The sequence below is a fragment of the Anabas testudineus genome, chromosome 4, assembly GCF_900324465.2.
Source record: "Anabas testudineus chromosome 4, fAnaTes1.2, whole genome shotgun sequence".
NCBI lineage: Eukaryota > Metazoa > Chordata > Actinopteri > Anabantiformes > Anabantidae > Anabas > Anabas testudineus.
The window spans coordinates 14,846,355-14,870,795 of NC_046613.1; the positions used below are offsets into that span (position 1 = coordinate 14,846,355).

General features: G+C 41.9%; 1 protein-coding gene across 1 annotated transcript; it reads left to right on the forward strand.

The window, feature by feature from the left end:
- The first annotated feature begins 866 nt into the window (after positions 1 to 866).
- On the forward strand, positions 867 to 24,208 carry LOC113151956 (ankyrin repeat domain-containing protein 13C). The gene is made up of 13 exons (XM_026344835.1): positions 867 to 1,508; positions 3,121 to 3,162; positions 9,489 to 9,593; positions 14,599 to 14,684; positions 15,896 to 15,941; positions 16,800 to 16,866; positions 17,988 to 18,132; positions 18,596 to 18,727; positions 19,228 to 19,389; positions 21,525 to 21,604; positions 21,881 to 21,979; positions 22,131 to 22,231; positions 22,391 to 24,208. Exons 1-13 carry the CDS (start codon positions 1,130 to 1,132, stop codon positions 22,519 to 22,521), a joined length of 1,575 nt encoding a protein of 524 aa, XP_026200620.1. The 5' UTR covers positions 867 to 1,129; the 3' UTR covers positions 22,522 to 24,208.
- The last annotated feature ends 233 nt before the right edge of the window (positions 24,209 to 24,441 follow it).

Consider the following 24,441-nt stretch of genomic DNA (forward strand, 5'->3'; position numbering starts at 1 on the left):
TGGACAAAATTTTGTGATGGCCCTCTCAGGAGCCACAGATCTGCACAGGTTCAGGTGACATCAGGTTGTTAACGTCACAGGTCTTTACAGCAAGTGAGATCTGACAACATAAATGCACAGACAGTGCTCACATTATCCAGGCAATTTCAGCGTAGACTGGGTCTGTTGCCCAAGCCAGTAACTAGTGCAGTAGACATCAGCTTATAAACATTATACAATATTTTAATAACTGACCAAAGTACATGCTGGGACATGCTACTTAAAAAAAACATAGATATAAACCTTCCTTGTTGTTTTAAAGCCTCCAAAGAACTGAAGTTGCTTGAAAAATGCCAGCTTTGGCAAATCTCACCTGCTGCGTAGACGTGTGACATCATCAGCTACCTGAGTAATCAACTGGTTCATGTGGGGTTTATTATCCGCTTGCAACTACTAAATGCCTGCATGTGTTTATCTGTATCTCTACTCCTAAATGTCAGTGACTCTGATGGTTTTATTACGTATAAACTGGCCCATAGCTGTAAAGTTGAGTATGAGTTAACATGAGTTCACACACTTTAAAACCAATTTATACTGTATTTAAGCAGGCTCGGATTGAAAACAGTGACAATCTATTTGTAAGTAGGTTATTCTGTTCCTATCTATAACTGGTAGGTGCAGTTTCTTCTGAACTTTTAGTTTATTTTTATCTGTTCTCGTAAATGTAAACGTTTTACCCATTCTAAATAATTTGTTGTGAGGACTTTATTTTTGGTTACCCCTCACTAAGCTGCTGTGGTGCAGGACCACGTGTGAGGCCGACACACACTGACCGATGGTAACCTGTCGCAACTCTCGCGATACTACGAGGCGGAAGACATCGACACGAATCTTCCGTACTAGTCAACTGGAGCCGCTGATGTTGTTCAGCAAGCAGCGACGGGAGGACAGTGAACTGTTTGTTTTCATTATAAACCGGTGACCTGGGGCTGCCGCTCGTTCATAGCCGGACAAACTGTGGTTTTACCTTATGTAGCTGGGAGGATTGGTTGTTTTCATGTTGGACAGTTTCCAGTGTTTACGTGACTTCCAACTGGCGAATCGCATCGGTTCGCCCGGAGGGTCCTCGTCAGCGCCAACGGTTTAGAAAATGACCGGAGAGAAGGTCCGCTCCCTGCGCAAGGACCACAGGCCGAGCAAGGACGAGGATCTACTGGAGCCGGACGAGGAGGCTGCAACCGGGACGTTCAGCGCCTCCAAGGCGAACAACAAAAGCAGAGCGAGTAAAATCTTCAGCAATCACAAGTTGGTCAAGTCGTCATCCACCCAGCAGCAGCAGAACCAACAGTCGCAGATTAATGCTAACACCAACACACTGTCAACATCGGATGTGATCGATGACAACAACAAGAACCCGATTATCCGAACCGGCCAGGACTTCCCGGTGCACGAATGCGTGTTTAAAGGAGATGTCCGACGCCTGTCTTCGCTCATACGGACGCAGAACATCGCCCAGAAAGACATCCACGGTGAGTTTACCAGCTGCTTGCCACATTAGCCCCGAAGGCAGGAAGCAAAACCATCAAGATCCACCAATTTTAAGGTTGAGTGAAGGTTAGTTTTTCCGCTAATAGGCCATCAATCTCCAGCAGCAGTGGAAGCAGGCGAGGCGTGCCAAGGCCTGGACAGCTGATTCCCACCATGAAGAACAGTTTGATCCCACTGCCCTGCAATGTCTTCACATCCTGTTTCTCTAAGTCAGCAAAAACTAAAAGTCTGTATGAGGGATTATTTTGCTCGGAAGCCTCAGTACACCTTCCCACCATCAGCAGTGAAAATCCAAATGAATTATTTTCGAGATCAATCAATTAGGTGTAGTTAGGTATAGGCAAGTATAGAAAATGTTTACGTAATGTTCATCATAGTTCACCAAAGCCCAGGTTGACATGTTCAGATGTCTTGATTTATTCAACACTACAGATTATATTTCTGTTCATTCACAAATCACTTGATTACAGAATGAATCAGAACTTGAGAAAATGAGAAAAACCTTCTCAGAAGAGCTGCTGTTTGTTCATGGACTACGGGGACACTACAAAACTTTATGGACTTGACAGACAGACAGTAACTCTTCTGCTGGGCAAAGTCTTCTCAGATAACACCTCACAGTTCTAAGAAACTCTCCCAGACTGATGAAACAACAAGATTGTGTTGTTATGTTGATGTGTTGTTATGTTGATGTGTTGTTATGTTGATGTACGGAGACAAATGATGGCCTGTGGTTGTGCTTATTGCCGGCACTGGAATGTCGTCTGTGTTCACATCAAACCTCTGACGTGGTGGAACGCAACAAGGTGTGTTTACTTGCACATTAGATGAACTTCTTTAAGATAGAAGCGGAAGCTAAACGGCGGGCTCCGGCGGAACAAATGCCATAAATACAATGTGCAGCTGATGGTTGTAATAGCACTGTAGCACTGTAATTTGATTGATACATCAACATCAGTGCCATTCACCACTTTTCAATTGCGTTTGGTGGCAAACCAAAAACAAAAGATTGTATCTTGTGATCTCACTGTTACAGGTAAATATTCGCTGTCTTGCTCAAGGAGATTTGAACTTAAGAGGCCAGTGCAGTTTATACCAACATGCAGTGGGACTCCTGGCTGATCCCCAGCTTGAATATTCACTCATGTCAGGGCTTCTACAAAGCAGGTCCTCTTTACTCTGGATGCTTGCCTACCGCTCTTCTTCTGGAAGAGAAGCTTACAAGAGCTGACCGGGCACTTTGGCATCCCCTTGAGGGATTCTCCAGTGCATATGAGGCACATTTCACGTGCTGAGAAGAAAATCTACACCTCCCCACTCCAATGTTATTGAATGTGAAACCTTTAGCATTCAGTGTTTACTTTGTCTCTGTTAACAAGTCCTGCCCATGCCTGATTAATGCAGCTTATTTTGTGGATGCAGTAAGTTAATAGTTGGTAAGAGAACACATAACAGACATGCAGTGACCATATCATTTGGAATTTAGTGATTTAACGACATGTTAAGTGTGACACTGCTACAGGCAAATTACTTCTCACAGAATTTTGTGCTTATCATATAAAGCTCACAGATTCTGTTTTTTTTCCTCTTCAGGAAACACACCGCTGCATCTTGCTGTCATGATGGGTCACAAAGGTAAATACTATTTTAAGAATCACCTCCATGTAGCTTATGTTTGTCTCTCTGTGGCTTTTCTAAACGAATCTCTCCGTGGGCACGTATGTCTTCTTGTTTGTTTTTCCATTTATTTTTGTGTTTGCCTGTGCGTTTTGGCTTGTTGGCCTCGTCTTTGTGTGTGCATTTGTCTGGCTACCAGACATTTGTCACAGCTCACCACACAAATCCCAGAAGGCAAGATACTCATGCATGACCAAAAAGGTTGTGTTTATGGATTTTTGCCTGGAAAAAAAGGAGCAAGCAAGAAAACTAATCTCTTCTGTTATTATGGACATATTTTCTCTTATATTTAATACAATGTTGAGAATAATAGACCATATTTAATCAGTGGGGATTAGATAATGATGACAGTGCAAGAAAAGGGATGCTCTCAGTGGCTAAAGTCTCTTGTTGTGCTGCAGGCTCAATAAGAGAAGACACTAAATTAGGTTTTTACATTTTTCATCCAGACCCTTTTCCAACAGATTGTGAGTCCAGAGTGTAACAAGTTTGCTTTCAAAAAATCTCTCCGTGGTTTTGTTTTCAGCTGATTTGTCTGGACTAGAAGCATGTGCATCAAATAGTAATACATTGTCCCTTCTGTCAGCCGCTGCTTACATTTAATTTCACGAGGAGACTGCAGAACATACTACTAAAATATTAATTCCCCCCTTTCGCAGCAGGCTCTCAGTGAACAAATTAAGTGTAGTGTTACTCGTACTGCACGTTCTCATTTGTTTTGTGTCTGTCACCAGAGCACGGGTTTCGATTGATTTCAGGTTCGCAAAGTTCAATTCCTGTCGCTGGAGTAAAGGCCCTGCCACTGCCTATTGGCAATTCAGATGGCAGAGTGCCGAAGTGCAGCGGCGAATGGGGCGCAGTGGAATTGATTGTGCTAATGAGGTTGCCTATCTCTTGTCTTAGCTGCTGTTGTCCTCCAGGGATTCTCAGGCCAGACAGGCTGAAGGCTACTGCATGAGATCATAGTCTGGGTGTGGCTGGTTGGGATGGAGAGGACGAGGTTCTCTTTGTGTGTACTGTACTGTGTGTGTTTATTTACCAAACTCGTAATGACATTGATTGTTGTTAGTAGTCGTTTAATTTTGAGTTTTAACATTTATACAGGTGAAAAAAAAAAAACAAGTAGAAGAATGACCGGATTTGTTTTCATTATTAATCTGACACATTAATCACTTGATGCATAAAAATGCCAAAACATAAAAAAATAACCAAAGATAACCTCCTTTTCTGATCAACACCATAAAACCCTGAAACATTTAGCATAAAATGATACAAAACTAGGACAATGAGTAAAGATTTTACTTTGGAGAATCTGTAACTAGAAAGCATTTGGCGTGCTGGGTTACCAATTACTTAAACTGTTAAAGAATAATCCACATATATGTCGGTCAGTCAGTCAAATTAGGAAAACTCTAGTAGAAAACATGTCATGTTGAAAAATGTGGGTTAGCCACATGAGTACATATTGAAAAATCATTGGCAGATGGATGATGGGTTTTTCCATTCAGCTGATTTTTCTCATGTCTCTTTGTCACTGATTGTTTGCAGTACGGCCTGGACAAGTTCTCAGGAAACCAAAGTCTGTGGAAATTGAGAATTGTCTGTGGCTGATGTCATTGTCAGATGTTTGAGATTAACCAATTTGTTTTTCCCCTGAAGCCTGTGTCCTGTCAAAAAATGAGAAAGCTTTGTCCGGTGGTTGTGATGTGTTCCTGTGGCCACTAGGATAAAACCATGAGAGATTTTAAAGAGCCAGTCTGACTGGATTAGTCATCCTCCGAAAACGATAAATAGACACAATTTTATTAGGTCTTTACCAAAAAGAAGAAGAGAATCTAATTAAATTGGGAATAAAGATTGGAGTCTCATTATGTACGTTAACACTAGTTTGTCTTAGCAATAGCATCTCATTGGTTTGGATCAATCTGCAAAGCAAAACATGTGGTGTTTACAAAGCATTTTTAGTTTCGCCTCAGAGGCTGTGACAGTGTATTCCTTCAACTGTTTGATTTGGTCGCTGATTGTATGATCGATGGTGAGGAAGTGAGCAACAAAGCCATTTTATCAAAGTACTCAGCCTGTATCAGAATGGATGATGCTGCTGCTGCTGCTGCTGGTGGTGATGGTGGTGATGGTGGTGGTGGTGGTGGGGGTGGGGGGTGGGGTTCAACAACCCACAGAGCCTCTTGACAAGCGCCCTATCTGTAGCCAGTGCACGTAGCGTAGCATTAGATTAGCACTTCATTTCTCCATCCCGCTCTACCCTGCTCATCCCTCTATCTGAAAGTTGTATGTGACTCGAGCAGGACCCCTGTAAAGCTGCTTCACGTGCAGCACAGAAACCCTCAGGAAGACTTCCCTATTTATTTGTTATACCATGGCTAATGAGTTAAAGGCTAAATCCGAAAGTATTCATACAACTTTTTTTATTTGATTCAAAAGAATGACCTGCACTGATTATTTATTTCCTGTATCTTAGCCTATAAGAAATATATTGTATATAGTTCACCACAGTATGTAGTAAGATAAAATGTATAAAACTGTATAATATAACAAAAACATGAGGGAAATGGTTTTACTGGTACTGGAGATACAAGTGCGTTTTATGTTTAAAGGTAAGTTCTCAAGTTCTGTTCTTCAGTTTTCTCAAGTTGACCTTTAGACATAATTGTAGCTCTTCTGACTCTGAGTAATGCTTATGCTGCACTTTCAGCCTCCATTATAGAGTGTTGTGTTTGCAAAGAACATGAGTCAGACAAAACAATTTACTGTATATCCATGAACACAGAAAGTTGTCCCTGCATCATCTGTTGTCAGTAACTAAATAAGGTACTAACTAGATGCACACAGTTTTTTTTCTACTTGTGTGAGACCTAAAAAATGCCGACATTGTCAACAAATTAGGGACAGTAACAAAGCAAATTCAAAGGTTGTTACTTTAACATGTTGGACGGTGGATCAGTATTTAAATAAGGGCCCGTTGTGCACCCCTGCTGTGAGTACCCTCATGCAAAAGTCTTTTTCTCTTTGCCAGTGTCTGTACTTTTAATGAAGGGTTTGGCTGTGGACCTTAATAAATCCAGGCATTTTATAGACTTGAAACCGGTTATCTGGATCCATTGCTATTTAACGACCCCGGTGTGCTCAACCGTATTCAAGTTCAAAGAAACATTTTCAGTCTGGTGCCACTGGAGTGGCCACAGGTCTTGTTTGTTGTTGTTATATGGTAGATATCACGGTTCATGGAAAATCCTGTGTTTTCATCTTACATGGTGTAGTTACCATTTAGAAGCACACTGAATTACAAATTGTTTCTGTAAATGGCTGCTGCTTGCGATCATTGAGAGACATTAGCTGTAGCTCTTATTTGTGTGCTTTGTTCAGTCTGTAAAGCAAATCAGATTGCATCATGTGATGTTTCTGCTTTTATTTAATGCAAGGTGCATTGTAAATACAAATGTAAACAAAACAGATTGCATAGAAAACCTCGTGTTCATGCACCACCACCGCCACCATTCAAATATTTTTGTCAATATTCTTTCACCTTTGATAAATCCCACCAGAGACACTAAACCCTGATGGGAAAGATCTGCACTGTTAGAAACTAGCTGTAGCTCAGGACTCATGGCCTGACTGCTCTCTACACGCTTATGTAATGTGTATCTTCTAAATATTGTTATCATTACACAATCATAGGATTTAGCAGGATGATATATAGGTCCAAACCCCAAGGGAATGTAAGGCTTACATCATAAAGTGAGTGCTTGTGCACTCGTGCACCTGTATTTTCTCGACACCAGTCTCTTTCATCAGATTGTCCGACCCTGAGCCCAGGCACGGATTGGACTAAGACATAAACACTGAGGTTTGCTCTTATGCTAGCTGACGCAACGCTTTTCGCGGCCACTCTTTGTGGTGCAAGCACAGCATCTTTATTTAATCAAAGCATGAAATATGGCCAATATTTGTCAGACTTTTCGAGGTGGGCAGTCGATGTGGTACTTAACTTGCAGAAATATAACAAGAAAACTAGTTCAGAATAACCACGAGCCACGTCTTTTAACCTCAGCTACTCCCCTGGTGTGAACACAACTACCCACCGGCCTGTCTTTGTTCATATTGATTTTTCTTTGCTATGGTTCCACCTTGAAGTCAGCTGCACATTAGAGCAGTGGTGTGGATAATAATGTTGTGGCTTTTGTTTTCATAAAGAATATAGCCTGAGCTTTGGGTGCCGTCACAACATGGCTTTTTTATTTTTCTGTAACTACACTCTTGTGGCTTTACACTTTTGGCTTTACACTTGTGGCTTTACTCTTGTGGCTTTACACTTTTGGCTTTACACTTGTGGCTTTACACTTTTGGCTTTACTCTTGTGACTTTACACTTTTGGCTTTACACTTGTGGCTTTACACTTGTGGCTTTACACTTGTCTTTGTTGTGTGGATGGTGGGTTTTAATTAGAGTTTCTGAATGTATTGCTCTCCGTCATAAAGAATGGGTGAGACCTCTTTATCATCAATAAAACATAATGAGTATGTAGATCAGAGAGCTGAGGTGACATTTTAGACAGCGTTACAATGTTGCTGTGCTTTATACTCTTCAAACGTATTCTTTCTGCTTCTATAAAAGCACTGTTTCAGGCAGGTTTTTAATAGCTTTCATACCGACGTTTATCAGAGAAGCAAGTCTGAACATGTCGGCAGTAACCAGTTTCAATTTGTTCATTCCAATATTCAAACATGACTAACAAGTTTAAACCAGACTGGACCAAGAGCCCCTGGGCGGCTTTTGTCAGACCAAATGATCTCTGAACAGACTGGTGATGTGTGGTGCAGTAAAGCCTAAGTTCTTGTCCTGTCGAGTGAAAGCCCCACATATCCACCCAGCAGCAGACTGGTAGCAGTTATCCTCTGCTTTACATTTGGGCGGTTTGCTGCTCACACGGCTGTGACTGCTCCTGCCTAGTGCTGAGACAGAGCTGTACAGATGCCAACAATATAATGGATGATGTCACGACAAAACTGACGGCTGAGCCGGAACAACGAGCTTCATTTTTGGCCGGCTGTAGTTTGTTGACAGGCTGCCCAGAGAGTGGAGGGATTTTGTGCTGCACTTACTGCTGATCATGCCATAGAAGAGGGATGAGGCTCTTTGGCTGTTTTCCCGTCACTGGAATACATGCGCGGCTCTGAGTGTTACTCTATCAAGTAACAGGAGGCGTCTTTTTGTGAAGTTTGATATTTCATTCCTGAGAAGCCTTTCTTATTCCATAGTTTCTAAAGTAGGATGCTGAGTCTTGTGTAACTGTAGGTCCCATATGTCTCTTATGTTAATGGGTCAGCAGTCATCTCAATCCTACACACAAGCTGTCCCTCTGTAAAACCAGGATTATTTTTATACCACATGATTTAATGTTACAGGAAACATCTCTAGTTAAAAGAGTCCTAGACTTGATGTTATATTTAACCTAGTTCATCTCTAGAAGCGAGGCTGAACACTATATTAGAGCTGGACACTGTGTTGACACTATAATAATTAAAATAATTTATGAACGTCTTGGGCTTTGTTGTTTGTTTAAGTATTTAGGTCACAACATCAGTTGTTGATATGAAGTAACTTATTTATTTTTATTTTCCTTTATTTAATAAAGTAAATTAAATTCAAATGAAAGAATATATATATATTTTCATCAATAAATACAAACAACAGCTCTCCATTTAATATCCAACTGAAACATGAAAAAGTACACAGATATCCAGTTAAGAAGGAAAATAGAACGGCAATAGTTCTTTGTTACAAACATTCAGTTTGATGTGTGGGATCAAGACAAATCAGGAGGATCATTAGAGCTTATTGTTGTTCAGCATTTCATAAGTTTCTTCTTTTTTATCTCTTGTTAAAAGGAAGCCAATTTCCTGATATCCAGGAGTCGTCTCTGATACTCTTGATGTTTAGCTGCAGTCTAAAGAAGTTTTGTTGCATAAAAAAGCACTAGTTTTACAAGTTGCCACTTTTGTTGCAGAGCTACAGTTTGCAGATTTTCCAATGTCAACACAACAGTTAACTACTTAAGTACAGCCTGTGTGCAGCCTGCGTGCAGCCTTTTCTCCCTGTGCAAACCTGTGCTCATTCTAAACAAAATAATCTCACCTTAAAAAACCAGTCAAGACACATATTTATATAAAGATTTTATCTATTTACACTCCTGTTTGTTCTGAACTCATCGTTCAGATAGTTGTAAATCTCTACTTATGTGACTGTCTTTCCTGCCCCTCTTACAGAGTGTGCCCACCTGCTGCTGGCCCACAATGCACCAGTGAAAGTGAAGAACGCTCAGGGATGGAGCCCCCTTGCAGAGGCCATTAGCTACGGAGACCGTCAGATGAGTAAGTATCTGTGACTGACTGGCTGACAGGAACTGCTTCGTTTTGCACATACGTAGGTGTTTATACTAAAATTATTGTGGCTTCGGTGGTGGTGGTGGTTCAGTTTGGGTTTTCCTGGGAGAAAATGGGGAAGAGAGCGAGAAACAGATGCAAATCAACAAATGGTTGGGCACATTCTTCCATACTGATGCGTTCCGCTGCTTCCTTTGTCCCGTTAGAAAGAGGGGACATTCCTCAAGGCTCTCTGGCTTTTGTGCTGCAATAAAAGGCAGTTCATTAAAGGGTTTCTCTCTATAGCCACAGGCTGATAATATTGAAGCCCCTGTCTTGCCCATTTTGTGCTCATAGTTTTATATGTTCAGGGTGTTTTTATGATATATTATTATAGTTTTTAATAATTTCCATACCAGATTGATAAAACACACTGTGTCACGTTTATGTGACAGTTTTACAATCAGATGCTTGTAATGCAGCTAAAAAGAAGCAAAAAGAGGAGATGTGTTTTTTTTTTTTTTTACACTTAACTTAAAACCTCAGAACGAATTAGGGTCGGGATTTATTAGTGCAGCCACTTCACACTAAGTATGAGCAGTCATTAGGGAGGCTTCTTTAAGTGTCGCTATTGACTGACTCTAATGAACTCTCTAATGCCACCTACTTAGGTTTATAAGTGCCTCTATTGACCGAGGCAGCCTCAGTGTCGGACTCAAACATTGCTCCACCTTCACACTGACAGCCCCTTACTTCACAAAGGTTGTACAGACCACCATATAATCCAGCTACATGGTATACGGTGCTTTCAGTTGAGGGCATGCAGCAGCTTGTTTTTCTTCCTTGTATATTGCTGCTGCTATTGTCACCATTTACCTGACTGTGTAGAAGATAAAGCAGGTTGTAGGAAAACCAGTTGAACCATAATTTACTTATTTAATTTATAATTTATAGATGATAGATACACCAGCTGTAGAGATCATATTAACCAGACTAATATCAGATTTTTCATTTTAGCTAAATGTTAATTTGCTACACTGATTTAATGTGCTGCCAGTGAACCAGCAACATTCATTTATTTACCAGCTATTTATAAGAATGTCAGATGTTGACAAAAAAAATTATATCTAGATATTTTCGGGCATTTTACCACTAATGAGAAGTCGATTATTTTGGCTAAATGTGAAACCTTCTGCAGTTTGTTACTGAATGTGGCAACATAAACCATACAGTTTAGAGCTGAGAGCCCATTTGCAGTAGTCTGTCTCTTTCCTACTATGCTACATGACACAGTGACTGTTGGAGGTTTATCATCTGATTTTAATGCAGATATTTTACAGCTGGCTAATGTAATCAGACTAATTCCTATGTCAGCAAAATTAAAAAATTTTTTGGATTAAACAGAGTTATTCACAAATGCACCTTTCACTAAAATGAGTGAATAATTCAGGATTAAATGACAGCTGTCTTCTGGAGCCAGGTCTTGAAGGAGAGTTTGCAAGCATGCGCTGTGACTGGTCCCGTGTCTTTGTGCTAATTCAGGAGCTCAGTAGACAGGTAGAGGCTCAGCCCGCTGGCAGACACAAAGAGTAGGTCAGTCCATTGATCTCCTGAATCAGCCAAAGACAGTAGCTCCTGTTGCAACAAGTCAAAAACTCTTGTTGTTCTTTAACCTTCATTGGCTCCAAAGTACAGGACGGGTCCTTAATGTGACATCCCTCCTGCAGCATCTGACTCTGAAATTAGCCGAGTCTGCACCGAGTAAAACATTTACACTTGGTCGTCCACTCTCAGAAATGTACCTGGCGGCGGTGTTGACATTAGAGGAGAAAAGTGCTGCAGGAAACGGACAGTTTTCACTGTTTAGCTTTCCACTTTCAGTGTTAATCTAGCAAAGACCTGCCTCGCAGTTATTCTGTTTGAGTTGAGTCAGCGTTTGTCAGGAGTGTGCGAGGGGAAGTGGAGACCTAGAGGCTTTGTTTGTTTTTACAGTTGGGCAAATGTCCAATCTCCAGTATTTCAACAGCTCTCCATGCAATATCAGATTAATCCTTTTGTTTATTAAGAAAACAATTCCCAAGTGATTATAAAAAAAATCAAAAAAATCCCCGCTACTCTTCCTGTGTTATATTTAGCCAGCATTTGTGATTAATTTCCATTGAAGTCGAGCCACATTTGCTGTGATTTGATGCATTTGTCATCTGAGTTTTGTCGCATATTGCTTTCTGTTTGAACAAGCAGGCGAAATGTGCCGCTCAGAAATAGATTCTGTCATGTGTTTAGTTCAGGAAATGCTATTCCTGTCGTCACTTGGCTTCTACTCACACAACTGTGTTGTTAACTTCAGGAGCTTGTTCGAAGGCTGCTGTTAGTGTTTATTAGAAGGGGAACTGATTTTCCATGTGGGTGTCAGGCAACAATGATCTTGGCTGTTGAGTACACACCCAGACTTGAGGCAGGCAGACTAGAAGCTACTTAAGTGTTTAAACTTTATGACTTTTGGATGGTTTCAACTCATTTATGTGATGGTTATTTGTGCCCTAAGGTCGCTGTCTAGCTTCATAGCTTCTTGCTTATGTAGAGTTTGACGAAAAATGTAATATTTAACCAAATAATCAAGTTTAAGTGATAATTTCTCCTTAAAAATATTGTCTCACTGTGCAGTCAAAGCCATCAAATGAGTCTGAGGTGTTTTTGAATCAAAGCAATACTAATGTAAAGTACCAAAAAGGAAGCCTTGTTCTCGTAGCTGAGGGAATGTCCCTTCAACGGCCAGAGGGAAATACAACAGTGGTATGACTTTTAATATTGAAATTTCATGCTATCTTTTTTTGGACGACCATCAGGTTTAGGCCAGGTGTGCCCTAGTTCTGATAAGACTTATCACCACCTGCTGATTTTGTTCGTGTTGATTCAGTTTATCAACTGGCTACATTTTGAGTTCTTTATACCTGCAATATTTCTATCAAATACTGTTGCTAAAGTAAAATAATTGTTCATATAAACAAATATTAAAAGGAAAATATTAAAACAACGTGTGGACTGTGGTGACATCAGTGCCTGTCCACACTAGATCCTTTAGCCTAAAACCTTCTTAATCCCCACTACATTTGTGGAGACTTCTTGCAAGCACCTTGTATATTTAAAAATATATACATGCTCCATGCAGCTTGCTACCTTCAGCTGTTTTTAAGTCATTTTAGATGACTTGTAAAATGAATTGACCAGTAAGTTTAAACATATGACTGACTGTGTATGCATGTGGTGTGTGACTGTGTCAATATTGACTGTTCTCCCTTTCTTGGAGACCAGCCAGCAGTAGTTGTCCGGTCGTAACGAAGGACTAATTGTTTAATAGTAGAGGTCTAAGTTGAAAAATCATCCCGACTCTCTATCACTTGTTATTAACGTGTTAGTACCAGCATGGAGTGTCAGCTTGGTTTAGTGTTGGAGCTGTCGCGTTCGGTTTCTCTGGTCTGTGTTGGCTGGGTGGTCTGTGGGCAGATGGCGAGATTGTACTTCTTTCCTTGTCCCACTGAGAGGCGGTGAGGATCAGGAGGAGCCCCATCCAGAGCATGTCCACACTCATTAGGCAGCCGGACCACAAAGGCCCCCCTCGTCCTGTTTTTGCGCCTGTGTCGTCATGTGTATTAGTACGTGTGTGCGTGCCCGTGCTCTCATCTGGCCTAGTTTCACCATCGAGCCCTCTGCTCCTTCTGTGCTGCTTCATGGGAAGCACCAGTCAGACAATATAAACAACATGTTTGTGTATGTTAGCCCATCCCGTGGATGGAGAGAAGCACAGGAGCCAGTTGGGTTAATGATTATGCCATATGTCCACTATAGTGTATGATGGTATGAGTGTCAGGAGGCAACCGTTTCATTTTTTTATACTGCTCCCTTGTTTGTAAGTGGCACAGTCATGTAGTCGTTTACCTCCTCCTGGCTTCATCAGAGCGCCACCATTATTTCAATTAGCAACCCTTCCCTTTAAAACAGCAAATAACATGTAAGTGAATGTGTCATGATTGGATGTGGACGTTTTTTCTTTCTTCTTTTTTTGGTTTAAGCCTGTTTGCTGCATAAATAAGCAGTTGTACTGCAGGCAATGGTAACGGGAGCTGTGAATGCTTGTTAATGTGACCCGTCTTGGTTAAAAGTCTGCTGAGAGTGTGTCTCATGTCATTAGGGAGGTTAAAGACACAGCTCATTAGCAGGAAGCTCCGTATCTGCCAGGCTCGTCCCCTTTGAACATCCTGGAACGTTTTGATCCCCGCAGGCGGTGCACATGGATTGGCCGGGCGCTGCGGCAAGTGTTTCATGTAGCCTCAGGAAGTCGGCACATCTTTGAACTAGAATCTGTACTGTTACTATAAACTCTGTGATCTTTGCCTTTATGTGTATCTCTGTTGGCAGGATTTGCATAGAGAGACCTTTAAAAATAATGGTCACAGTGTATTCTTAACAGACATTGTCATCTTCTGGTACTGCAGCACCTTCGTAAGCAGTTTTGGCTGCTTACAATTTGGTTTTAGTCTAAATCTGCTGTGTGCCCACTAGTGAGAGTGTTAACATGTTACCTTCTTTAAATTAAAACTGATGACAAGAGTCCGACAAGGAGCCAGACGCCGTTTTAAATGTTGCAGAAAACAAAACCTCCATATACTGAAAATAAAATCCTTTTTCCTCAGCCAACTAATCATGATTAAGGAGTTGCTGAGTTTTATGCTGTGCAAGGGAGGCTGTGTTTGCCAAACATAACATGATGGAGATATTTTTTTTTTTTTAAAGTGACAAAATGTTCTTCTTGGAGCAAGTTAAGTGGTGGGATCAGATTCAGCCAAACTAAAGGGTTTTTTAGAACAAATTAACAGTCTGCTGGCATGGGAACAAATTACATGTCATTCAATCCACTCTCTCCAGCTTGTGATTTCTCTACACAAAACAAAAAAAGCTACCTCATTGTTGAGGGTTTTGGTCTCATTTATCGTTTTTTTTCTTCTGCGATCTTCAGTCACAGCTCTGCTGAGGAAGCTGAAGCAACAGTCCAGGGAGAGCGTGGAGGACAAGAGGCCCAAGCTGCTGAAAGCCCTGAAAGAGGTACATCGTTCAGAGTCAGCCGTCTTGATGCTGTAACTTACCTCTCTGCTCTCAGTTGTGTGCAAAAAAAAACACATATTACACAGACCCACAGAGGGTTAAATATACAAAATATACATCCAGAAATAAACAGACTTCCTTCACAGACCTTGGTGAAGTTTGTCATTCACCAATTACTGTCATCATAGCAAAGCAAACATAGGAGGGACACACGCTCACATTATCAGTTCATTATCAATTTACAGTCCACGTCAGAGACTTGAAGGCTCACGGTGCTTTTGTGGTTGTCTGGTAGGATGTCGCATGCATATACAGACACACACTGTAAACATGTAACTACTCATAGACCTGGAGTTCAAATCCACAATTTTCCACCCGAGCGTCTTACAGTAAATAGAGTATGTGCTTCTACTGCACGAGGAGCCTTTCTGTATTGTTGTAAATGCCTAACATGAAGTTATGGAGGCCTAAGTGTAGGCGTCATCATCTGGTGATTTTTAGCTTCCAGGTCAGCCATGCAGCAACGCCACCCCCACATGAGAGCCAGGGCGCAAGAAAGCAGATGGACAAAGACTAAAAGCCGCGAATGGTCTAAAAACCATGTGCCATTTTTAACTGTGTTTTAAAGAGGTCATAACGCCGGCCTGTGCCAGTGGTTTTTCACCTCCAGCCTTAATATAACTGCTTTACAAGTTGCTTGGCAGTCAGCCGAGCCTGCGTTTGACGTAATATGATGTGATCCCTCCGGGATGATGAGGCAGAGATGCCAGAGACGATTTTTCTGCGTCATTATCTCTCAGAGATTATGAAGCTCTGGGAAGTGATGATCCCCTGGCAGCTTGACGTCACCAGTGAAGGATGGATTGAGAACAGCAGTAGTGATGATGATGATGATGATGATGATAAGACGCCCCAGGATAATTAGGTTGTATTGAGTTGAGTCAGTCAGGTATTTGTTTACGGACAGACAGGTTTCTTAAGTCAGGTCTGTTTAAACTGAAAGGGTTTTGCACACGCACAAAAAAACACAGTTATAGATTAACACAATGTTGGATTTGGCGTTTTTATGGGATTTGTTGACAAATCTAAATGTAATTAGGCTTAACCCTCAAATCAGTTTTTACCCATGAATGACCTGCTTTCCACCTTTTCATACCTGTATAATTACTTTTGTACTTGTAATTGAGTATTCTCTGTTTCTTTGTTTGCAGCTTGGCGACTTTTACTTAGAGCTTCACTGGGACTTCCAAAGTTGGGGTGAGTCAAGTTCCATCTGCTGTCTAGTGATAGCGAGGTTCGCCAAAAACATTTTAGTTAGTCCTCAGGGTGTGGTGTAAAACAAGTGGACAGTGTATTTCAGGCAGGGAAACATGATGCAGTCAGTGGGTGAGCGTTGTTTTGTGCTATAAGGAATATCAGCTGTTAAAATCTAAAAGTGCAGTTGCCTTGAGTGCACTTCCAGACGTTTTGAGAAGCAGATCTTAATCTCCAACTCGGTGTACACAGAGTTTCATTTTTGTACAGTGCAGGATGTCACACAGTACAGATTAAGTCTGTGGTGTGACAGGAGACTAAAGCATTTGCTCAGTCTGCAAGTTCTGTGTGCTCACTGTGTCTTTGTCAATTATTGACAAGGTGAGGGGTATTTTACATGTGAACTGGTTACGTAACCATGTATTTGTAATGGGGAAACGCTGTAAGAAGACAAAGACTTGTTGTGACAGGCACATGAAAATTATATGTGTAGTTACAGATAAATATTATTGAAAATAATGCAGTTAAAACCTTGGTGACCTTCAGGTCCGTTTAGTGTAGATGTGTTGGGAGAAGCCACATTTTATAATGGTTCTGTGCAGCTCACAGACGTATTTTGGACTGTTAAAATCCCTCTTTCAGCAAAGGAAGTTTCTTGCTTTCAGTTACATAATCCAGGCCAGCTCAGTTATTAAATATTTAGCTACAGAGCTACATCTTATATGCTCCTCCACAGCTCTATACGCTGCTGAAACTTTGAAGTGGATGGTGCTTTTCATTATTGAGTGAGCTTTCTAAATGTAGGCACCTCCAGGATGCCATTTTACATTTCCTTACTGTACCTTCTACTGTATGTTGCAGTGCCTTTGCTCTCCAGAATCCTGCCCTCAGATGCATGTAAGATCTACAAGCAGGGCATCAACATCAGGCAAGTCCAAGCAAAGTTAAGCATTTCAATAAAATGGGTGACGTTTAAAGACACGGAGAGGCAGATCTACGGCTTCTTTGTTGAAGTAAACAAAGAAGCTGTGAAGTTTTCTTTTCTCTCTCCTCCTCCTCCAGTTTCCCTCCTCAGCCTAGTCTGGTTAAGTAGAGTGTGAAATCAGTAACGTGCAGTATGAGGAAGCAGAACGGCGATGCCTCTATGGGCAAATCTTTTACTTCTGTGTTGCATTTAAACCGGAGCTTCGTAAATCCAGACTTACTGTAGACACTAATGTACTGTTTAGCTCATTAACACAGGATGTCGGCAGAAGATGGTCACTCTCTGACACAGGCCGGCTCACAGTCGCAGCAGTGAATCTACAGCAGGCGTCCACAGCTGTGTTTGTAAGGCATATGCACATACATTAGCACTTTTTTTTATAGTGGTGACATGTCCGACAAACCACGCGTGCTTTTCTCCAGCATATGCACACACGCTCCTCTATATGCGTCTCGTGTCCTATGAACTAAATCAATTCAAGAGTGAATTCAGTTCATTGAAAGTGTGTGTTTGAGTGTAGCTCTGCATCCTGTTTGTGTGGGAGATGAGCCTTGATGCTGGAGCTTGTCAGTTTTGTGTGTAACAGCTCCCCGGCTGCCTAATTTGGTATTCAAAATGTCCTCTTATTATCCTGGAGTTTCAGGGAGAGAACGAGAGAGAGTGAAAGAAAAACTGTCGGGGGGAGGGCGGGACTGTCACAGCAAGTTCATTTACATTCTGCAGTGTGTCAGGCCTGTCATACCCACCCAGAGCACTTACTACTGTGCATTCGGTCCTCACAAGCAGATCAGTTATTCTCTTTGCTGTCATGCCTCATTCGAACACTACCCAAGTTAAAAGTTTCTTGATATGCGCTATCGGTCTCCCGTGGCAGTCATTACCATGCACAGTCTCTCGCGTTCAGAGCAAAGGAGTGACACCCATCACGTTTTCCCTTTTCCCTTTTGGCTCGCAGTGTTGGCCACAGCTTGTTGAGCCAAAAGTAAAGTCAGTCCAACTCTTCCGCTGTTTCTTTTTGTTTAACGTTCTCTGTCTTGGTGTCCCCTGTTTATGTGCACGTGCAGATTAGACACTACCCTGATAGACTTCACAGACATGAAGTGCCAGCGCGGTGACCTCAGTTTCATCTTCAACGGCAATGCCATCCCCTCAGAGTCCTTTGTTGTGCTGGACAACGAACAGAAAGTCTACCAGCGGATACACCATGAGGTGCGGAAGACGCTTACACTTGAAATCTCAAAATGTTAAGTTTGATGTCACCAAAGAGAAGGAAAAGCTGCAAATCCTCACATTAGAGAAGAATTAAAAAAACACAAATTTTTTGTTGAAATGTTTTAGCTCGACCTCATTACTGAGCTTTTGACTGGAAAGAACAACACAGCAGTGAGGAGGAAAATGCAGGGTTTGTTCTTCTTTCATCAACATGAATGTTTTCAGTAAATAATACGGAAAAGTTCCCACATATCATTATATTTGTATGTGCACAAGAGGAACGTTTGTCCTTAGAGTGCAGCCAAACAAAAGGTCAGAATGAGGTTGTGTGTTTGAAGTCTTATTCTGTGGTTCGCAGTATTTTAATGTGAAGTGGCTGGCTCTTAACCGACATGTTGATTCTGGTTGAATCAACAGAGGAGGCGTTTCTGTTATAACACTGGTAAACCTGTATTCTCAGGAGTCGGAGATGGAGACGGAGGAGGAAGTGGACATTCTGATGAGCAGTGACGTTTACTCCGCCACACTCTCCACCAAGTCCATCACCTTCTCCAGGGCACAGACCGGCTGGCTGTTCAGAGAGGACAAGACGGTTGGTGTCACAGGGATCCACCTGGCCTGAGGAATGTCAGGAATTTTCAGTAGCTTGTTATTAAGTTATTAAGTTATTTTAATGGCGGAAATGAAAAGGAAACAATGTGCTGTGATCTACACTCAGATATTTGACATATTAGAATTGAATTAGACAAATTTTTTTTTTTACTCATGTTTATGAGAAAATAAATCCTGTTGCTCTCACGTGTCATTGGCCATTGTGTGCTGCTGTTTTCTCATCATATTTCCTGTGCTACACCACCCACACCATGCGTGAAAGACAATAAATAAATCAAAGCTGCAGCAGTGATAACCCCAGGTGATAGGCTCAGGGTTCAGAACAACACATACAGGGTAGCCGGGAGCACGGAGGTGCTGACTGAGTAGTCTGGGTATTACTTTCACTCCTCTCAGCCCTTTGTCCTTTTGCTGTGGTTTTTAAAAGGTTGGTTACTCAGTGGGGGGTTGAGCTCACCTAACTGTTTTTTCTATCTCCAGGAGCGTGTGGGAAACTTCCTGGCAGACTTCTACTCTGTGAACGGCCTGGTGCTGGAGTCCAGGAAGAGGCGGGAGCATCTGAGCGAGGAGGACATCTTGAGGAACAAAGCCATCATGGAGAGCCTGAGCAAAGGAGGGAACCTCATAGAGCAGAACTTTGAGGTGAGACCGATTGTCACTGGTCACTTTGGTGGAGCAGTAAGAAGAGAAACGGCTGCTCTAACAGACAGTCTACTGTAGTTCACATGATGTTCCTAATTCCTAACGTTTCAGTTTGATATCTGACAGTAACGGAGTAACTATGAGGGACAGACTGTGCATCTTCACTTTATGAGTCACTGCTAACATCTTGGGAAAACATGAGAACCAGTTGGAGCACTGCTCTGCTGATAAACATCCTGTTTACTTGCACCTGCAGCGTAACCACCAGCCCCGTCCTGAAACCGTGCTGTCCCGCACATTCACTGCTGCATCTGTGCAAAGACAAATCCCGTACGAATGGCACTGACTTCCCGCCGGACTCACGCAACTTGGCGTGGCTTATTGGAAAATTCCTGTCTGACTCCCCTGCTGTCGTTGCTTTGAAGTTTTATTTGCTTCAACATGAAAACAGAATGAAAACCTGCTCCAATCACCTTTGTTATGTGACACAGCCCCCCCCCCCCCCCCCCCCCCCCGCCAAATACATTGTGTTAATTCGTGTCCCAACACTGCCACCCGGTGGTGAAGTCTTCAAAGCTGCACTCTCTTCCACCTACCATCCTCTCTCACTGCCGTATGTTCCAGACTTTAACTAGCCCTCGTCTAAACTCTGAGCATAAAGCCAGTCACAAAGCGAACACAAAGCCTCTCCGCACTCCATGGAGGCCTTTTTACTGCTCGCTTCTTCTTTTGTTGACCCCCCCCCCCCTTGTTCTGTGCTCGGCTTTGTCTCCTCACATTGGCGTCTGTTCTTTGTCTCTCTCTATTTATACTGGTTTGACTCAGCGCCTGCTCTGGTTTCAAGTGGGGAAAAAAAGCTGAGTTGTGGTGGTGAGCCCTGGTGTCGATGCCAGTGGAGAATAACACACAGAAGTGGGTGAGGAGAAAATAAGCAGCAGCTGCGATGAAGCTGTGTTTACCACAGCGAGGCAGAGCAGGTCAGCTCAGCGCCTGTGGACACAGGGAGGCGTGTGGGGCTTTCCAACAGGCCTCGACGCTATTGATCGCACAGATGAAGCCCTAAAGCCCCTGGTGCCATGGAATGACGGAGGGGCGGGACCAGCATACCAGCAGATCGGGGCCTCTGCAGCCTGTGTGTAGTCTGTGCTAATCACAACAACAACGCACCTGAGCCGATGCACGTAGCGTGAGGGTGGGTGCCTAACAGGGCTCGGGAGAGAAAAAACATTTCTGTGATGACTGCAGCGTGTAGGTGGGAATGAAGCGAAAGCTCGGATATCATCTACTGAGTCTTGGCACAGTCAGGTGTCTCTTCATCCACATTTTCCCACATTATTCTGCCCTAGTTGCCTTATTTAACCGCAGGGAGGTTCGGCTGGTGTGATTCAAATTTCTTAACACTGGAAAGAACATTAAGTTCGTTTTAGAACAAAGTCAATTTCAGGTAGAACAGGATAGAGCTCAGTGTAATTCAAGGTCGCTAAGAACAGACTGTACCCACTGAAGTTGAAGACGTACAGTTTATTAAAGGAGACGGAGTCTAAATCATTTGCCTCATGCAGATGAGATAGATTATCTTACGAAGGTGGAGGTGGTGTTTTCGGGCGGAGGTCTCATCATACTGCTTCGCGTTGACCTGCCCACAGAAGCGCTACAGGTGCATTGGATGAAAACCAACACAAAGACAAAACCTCTGATGGTTTTAGACTTCGTTGTCAGTCTGATGTTTACTTACCATTCAGTTAATCAAATGAATGCCTGATCAGCTCCGTTCTGTCACTGTGTGTGTGTGTGTGTGTGTGTGTGTGTGTGTGAGTGTGTGTGTGTGTGTGTGTGTGTGTGTGTGTGTGTGTGTGTGTGTGTGGTTTAACAGGCTAAAGACTGTGGGTTTTGTGATCCACTGACGCCCTCTAGTGGCTCTTGCTGTGCATGTCAGCTCACTGTTAGAGTAAAGTCTTAATATTAAAGAGTTTGATGAACACAGGTTAAACTAAACATTAGACTTTTCTTAGTTTTGATTATAATTTAATTAATGATTTTGTTTTGTCCGCTGCCAGTGTCACATTAAATCTTTTGTCTCTTTGGCTGTGTTTTTAAATGATGACGTACTTTATTTTATTCTCACTGCTCTCCAGCCGGCGAGGAGGCAATCTCTAACCCCCCCTTCACCCAACACTATATCCTGGGAAGAATACATTACCGCTGACAATGGAAAGTAAGTCTTACGTTAGACATCAGAGGAAATATTTACAATGAATGTCACTTGTATCTAATTTGTGAATGAAGTAATAAAAGTTTTTCCTGCACTGTAAATTATGTCTTTTTTAAAATATCTTCTTACACACCCAAGTAACATGTAAAGAGTTTCACAGTTGTAACATTTCATAGCCACAAATAAACAAATGGGAACAGGTCTATTTATGCAGGGTCACGTCATCAGTAAATGAGCTGCCCTCGTTCATTATTCTGACCGGCTCTCGTTTCCCCTCAGAGCTCCTCATCTAGGGAGAGAGCTGGTTTGCAAAGAGAGCAAGAAGAACTTCAAAGCCACGATAGCCATGAGTCAAGACTTCCCTCTGGGCATTGAATCGTGAGTCTCCTCATCCAGACAGTTTAAACAATTTTCTCTGACGCCCTTATGGTCCCAGTTCACAAGAAATGTGGATCAATGATGAATAACCTGTAAAAAAAAAAAAAAAGGTTTATGGTTGTGTTGGTTCATGTGTTGGTTGTTTTCTCAGGTTGCTTAATGTTCTGGAGGTGATTGCACCCTTCAAGCACTTTAATAAACTCAGGGAGTTTGTTCAGATGAAGCTCCCGCCCGGCTTTCCTGTAAAACTCGGTAAGAAGTAATACAGAGAATAAATAATAGCATCTACATACAAGATTTGCAAACTAAAGCACAGGCATTTTGTTCCTCCCCCTAATGTAAAACATCTGACATGTATACCTCTGACATTTCCAAGACGCAATTAGCAGCTGTTCTCTTGTCTCCCCGCAGACATCCCCGTCTTTCCCACGATCACAGCCACAGTGACATTTCAGGAGTTTCGCTACGATGAGTTTGATGACTCCATTTTTACGATCCCCGTTGATTATAAGGAAGACCCTAGTCGCTTCCCTGACCTTTAACCTCTGGAGCTGGAACAAGAAACGGGCATACACCAAGGCAACGTTGTGCTACAAACCACACTTCTTGAAGTAGAAAATGAGAAACTGCGGGGGAAACGTTCGTGGATCCCATCGCCCGTACTGATTGTGAGCACAGACGACCAGACGCAAGAAGAACCGACGACGTGATGAGTGCGAACATCTCCTCAGTAAAAAGGGCATTGATGTTAGAGTGACTGTGAGTTTCCTTGAGACAAGGTGTGAGTGGAGGAAAACGAAACGACGAAAGGTTACGTATTTAAGTATGTAAGTAATGTTTGTAAAGGGACTGTGTGTAACTGACCTGAAGTCGAACACTGAAATGACTGTGTGATGTTTTGGGAATCCCACTAAAATGAGTTTTTAGGTTCTTTTCCTACTGAAGTAGACTTTAAAATAACCCGAAGGTGAAAAGTCATCTTAGTTTTGTGATAATAGTAAATATCAGTAAAACATAAAATTGTATATAATCTATTGGACACCTCCTAAACAGACGTGCAGGTCATGCAGTCCTCAAACACAGTCAAATTTAGAAATGTTCCCAAAGATGCTCAAAACACTGATACGATATGACTTAAAATTCACAAAACTGAGAATCGGTTTCTACTTTTTTAGGTTAAAAAAAAAAACTAAAAATGAGTTTTCTTTTGTAGAATTCCACGTTAACCCTGCACATTATGAAATTGTGTGTATCAGTGATCTCCGTGGGCACAGAGTGGCGTCACTGAACTTTGGGGCCACCGTTTAGATCCACTACAGCAACTCTACATTCAGTTGAGTTTATCGACACTCGTTTTGTGATACCCTGTAGGCCTCACTCCTACGTTTTGAAATATTCGTTTCATCAAGGTAACGCTAGAAGTGCTGCAGTTTTCTGTTTGAGTGGCAGCTTCTGTTTCTTACTGCACCTTTTGTAAACTACGTGACAAACTGTACAGTCCCGCTAAAAGACGGAAACTGGATTGTATAGAAAGTAGATGTTAGGGAGCTAATGAATGACTATGTGACATTTTTACACATAATAAAACCCAGGCTTTCCCTCTGCAGTCTGTAACTATGACCTTAGTCTTTTATTCTACAAGAGGAAGTATTGCTCAGATTTTTTTATGTAGCGTCACGTGAGTTCATTTGAGTTTACTGCTTTGTAACATGGTGGCAGTTGCTATTTTTTTTGTACATAACTGCTTTGAAGAAAAACTCAAATCTCTTACTTGTCTTATCCTTTTTCCTCATCCCTCTTATAAACAAACCACCATGTGAGAAGCACCAAGGTTCCTTTTGTTTAAAGTACGTCCCTAAAGGTCCGGGAAGCGTTCACTAATGAGTCGTTAGAGCTGCTGTCGTTCATTTAGAGGATGTTACTCTCAAAGCTCGTTCATTAGCTGCCTCTGGAATTCAAGATGAATTTAGTGCCCTGGTGGCTCAAAGTTAGCGTCCACATTAGCAGCACAGGCTCATTTATGTTCTTATTCTCTCCTTTTAACCAAATAAGTTCAGTACTGAAGCTAATGGAAACGTGCCTCCTCACTGATACAATGCTTTTGTTCTTTGTTACCTGTAGAAATGTATTCATCCATCTACATGTCAATTGTACAGCAAAATCCGTTGTATAAGTCTGCGACACTATTTTCATATAAAATGTACTAAAATAAAAATTCCACATATTTGAGTTTGGCTTTGTTTTTATGCCCACAATGGATCCATTTTTGGATTAGAAAACTAATGACTACAAACAAGAATTGAGTTGCTGACGGTGGCCAAAATGTTTACATTTACAAACTAATACTTTTTGTTCCCATTGGCAAACAACTTCAATAGAAATACATCAAATTCAAACTGTTCTGTCTCAAACGTTTAGTCTCACTTTGCTTTTCTTCAGCGAGTGTTTAATTAACATGTTTC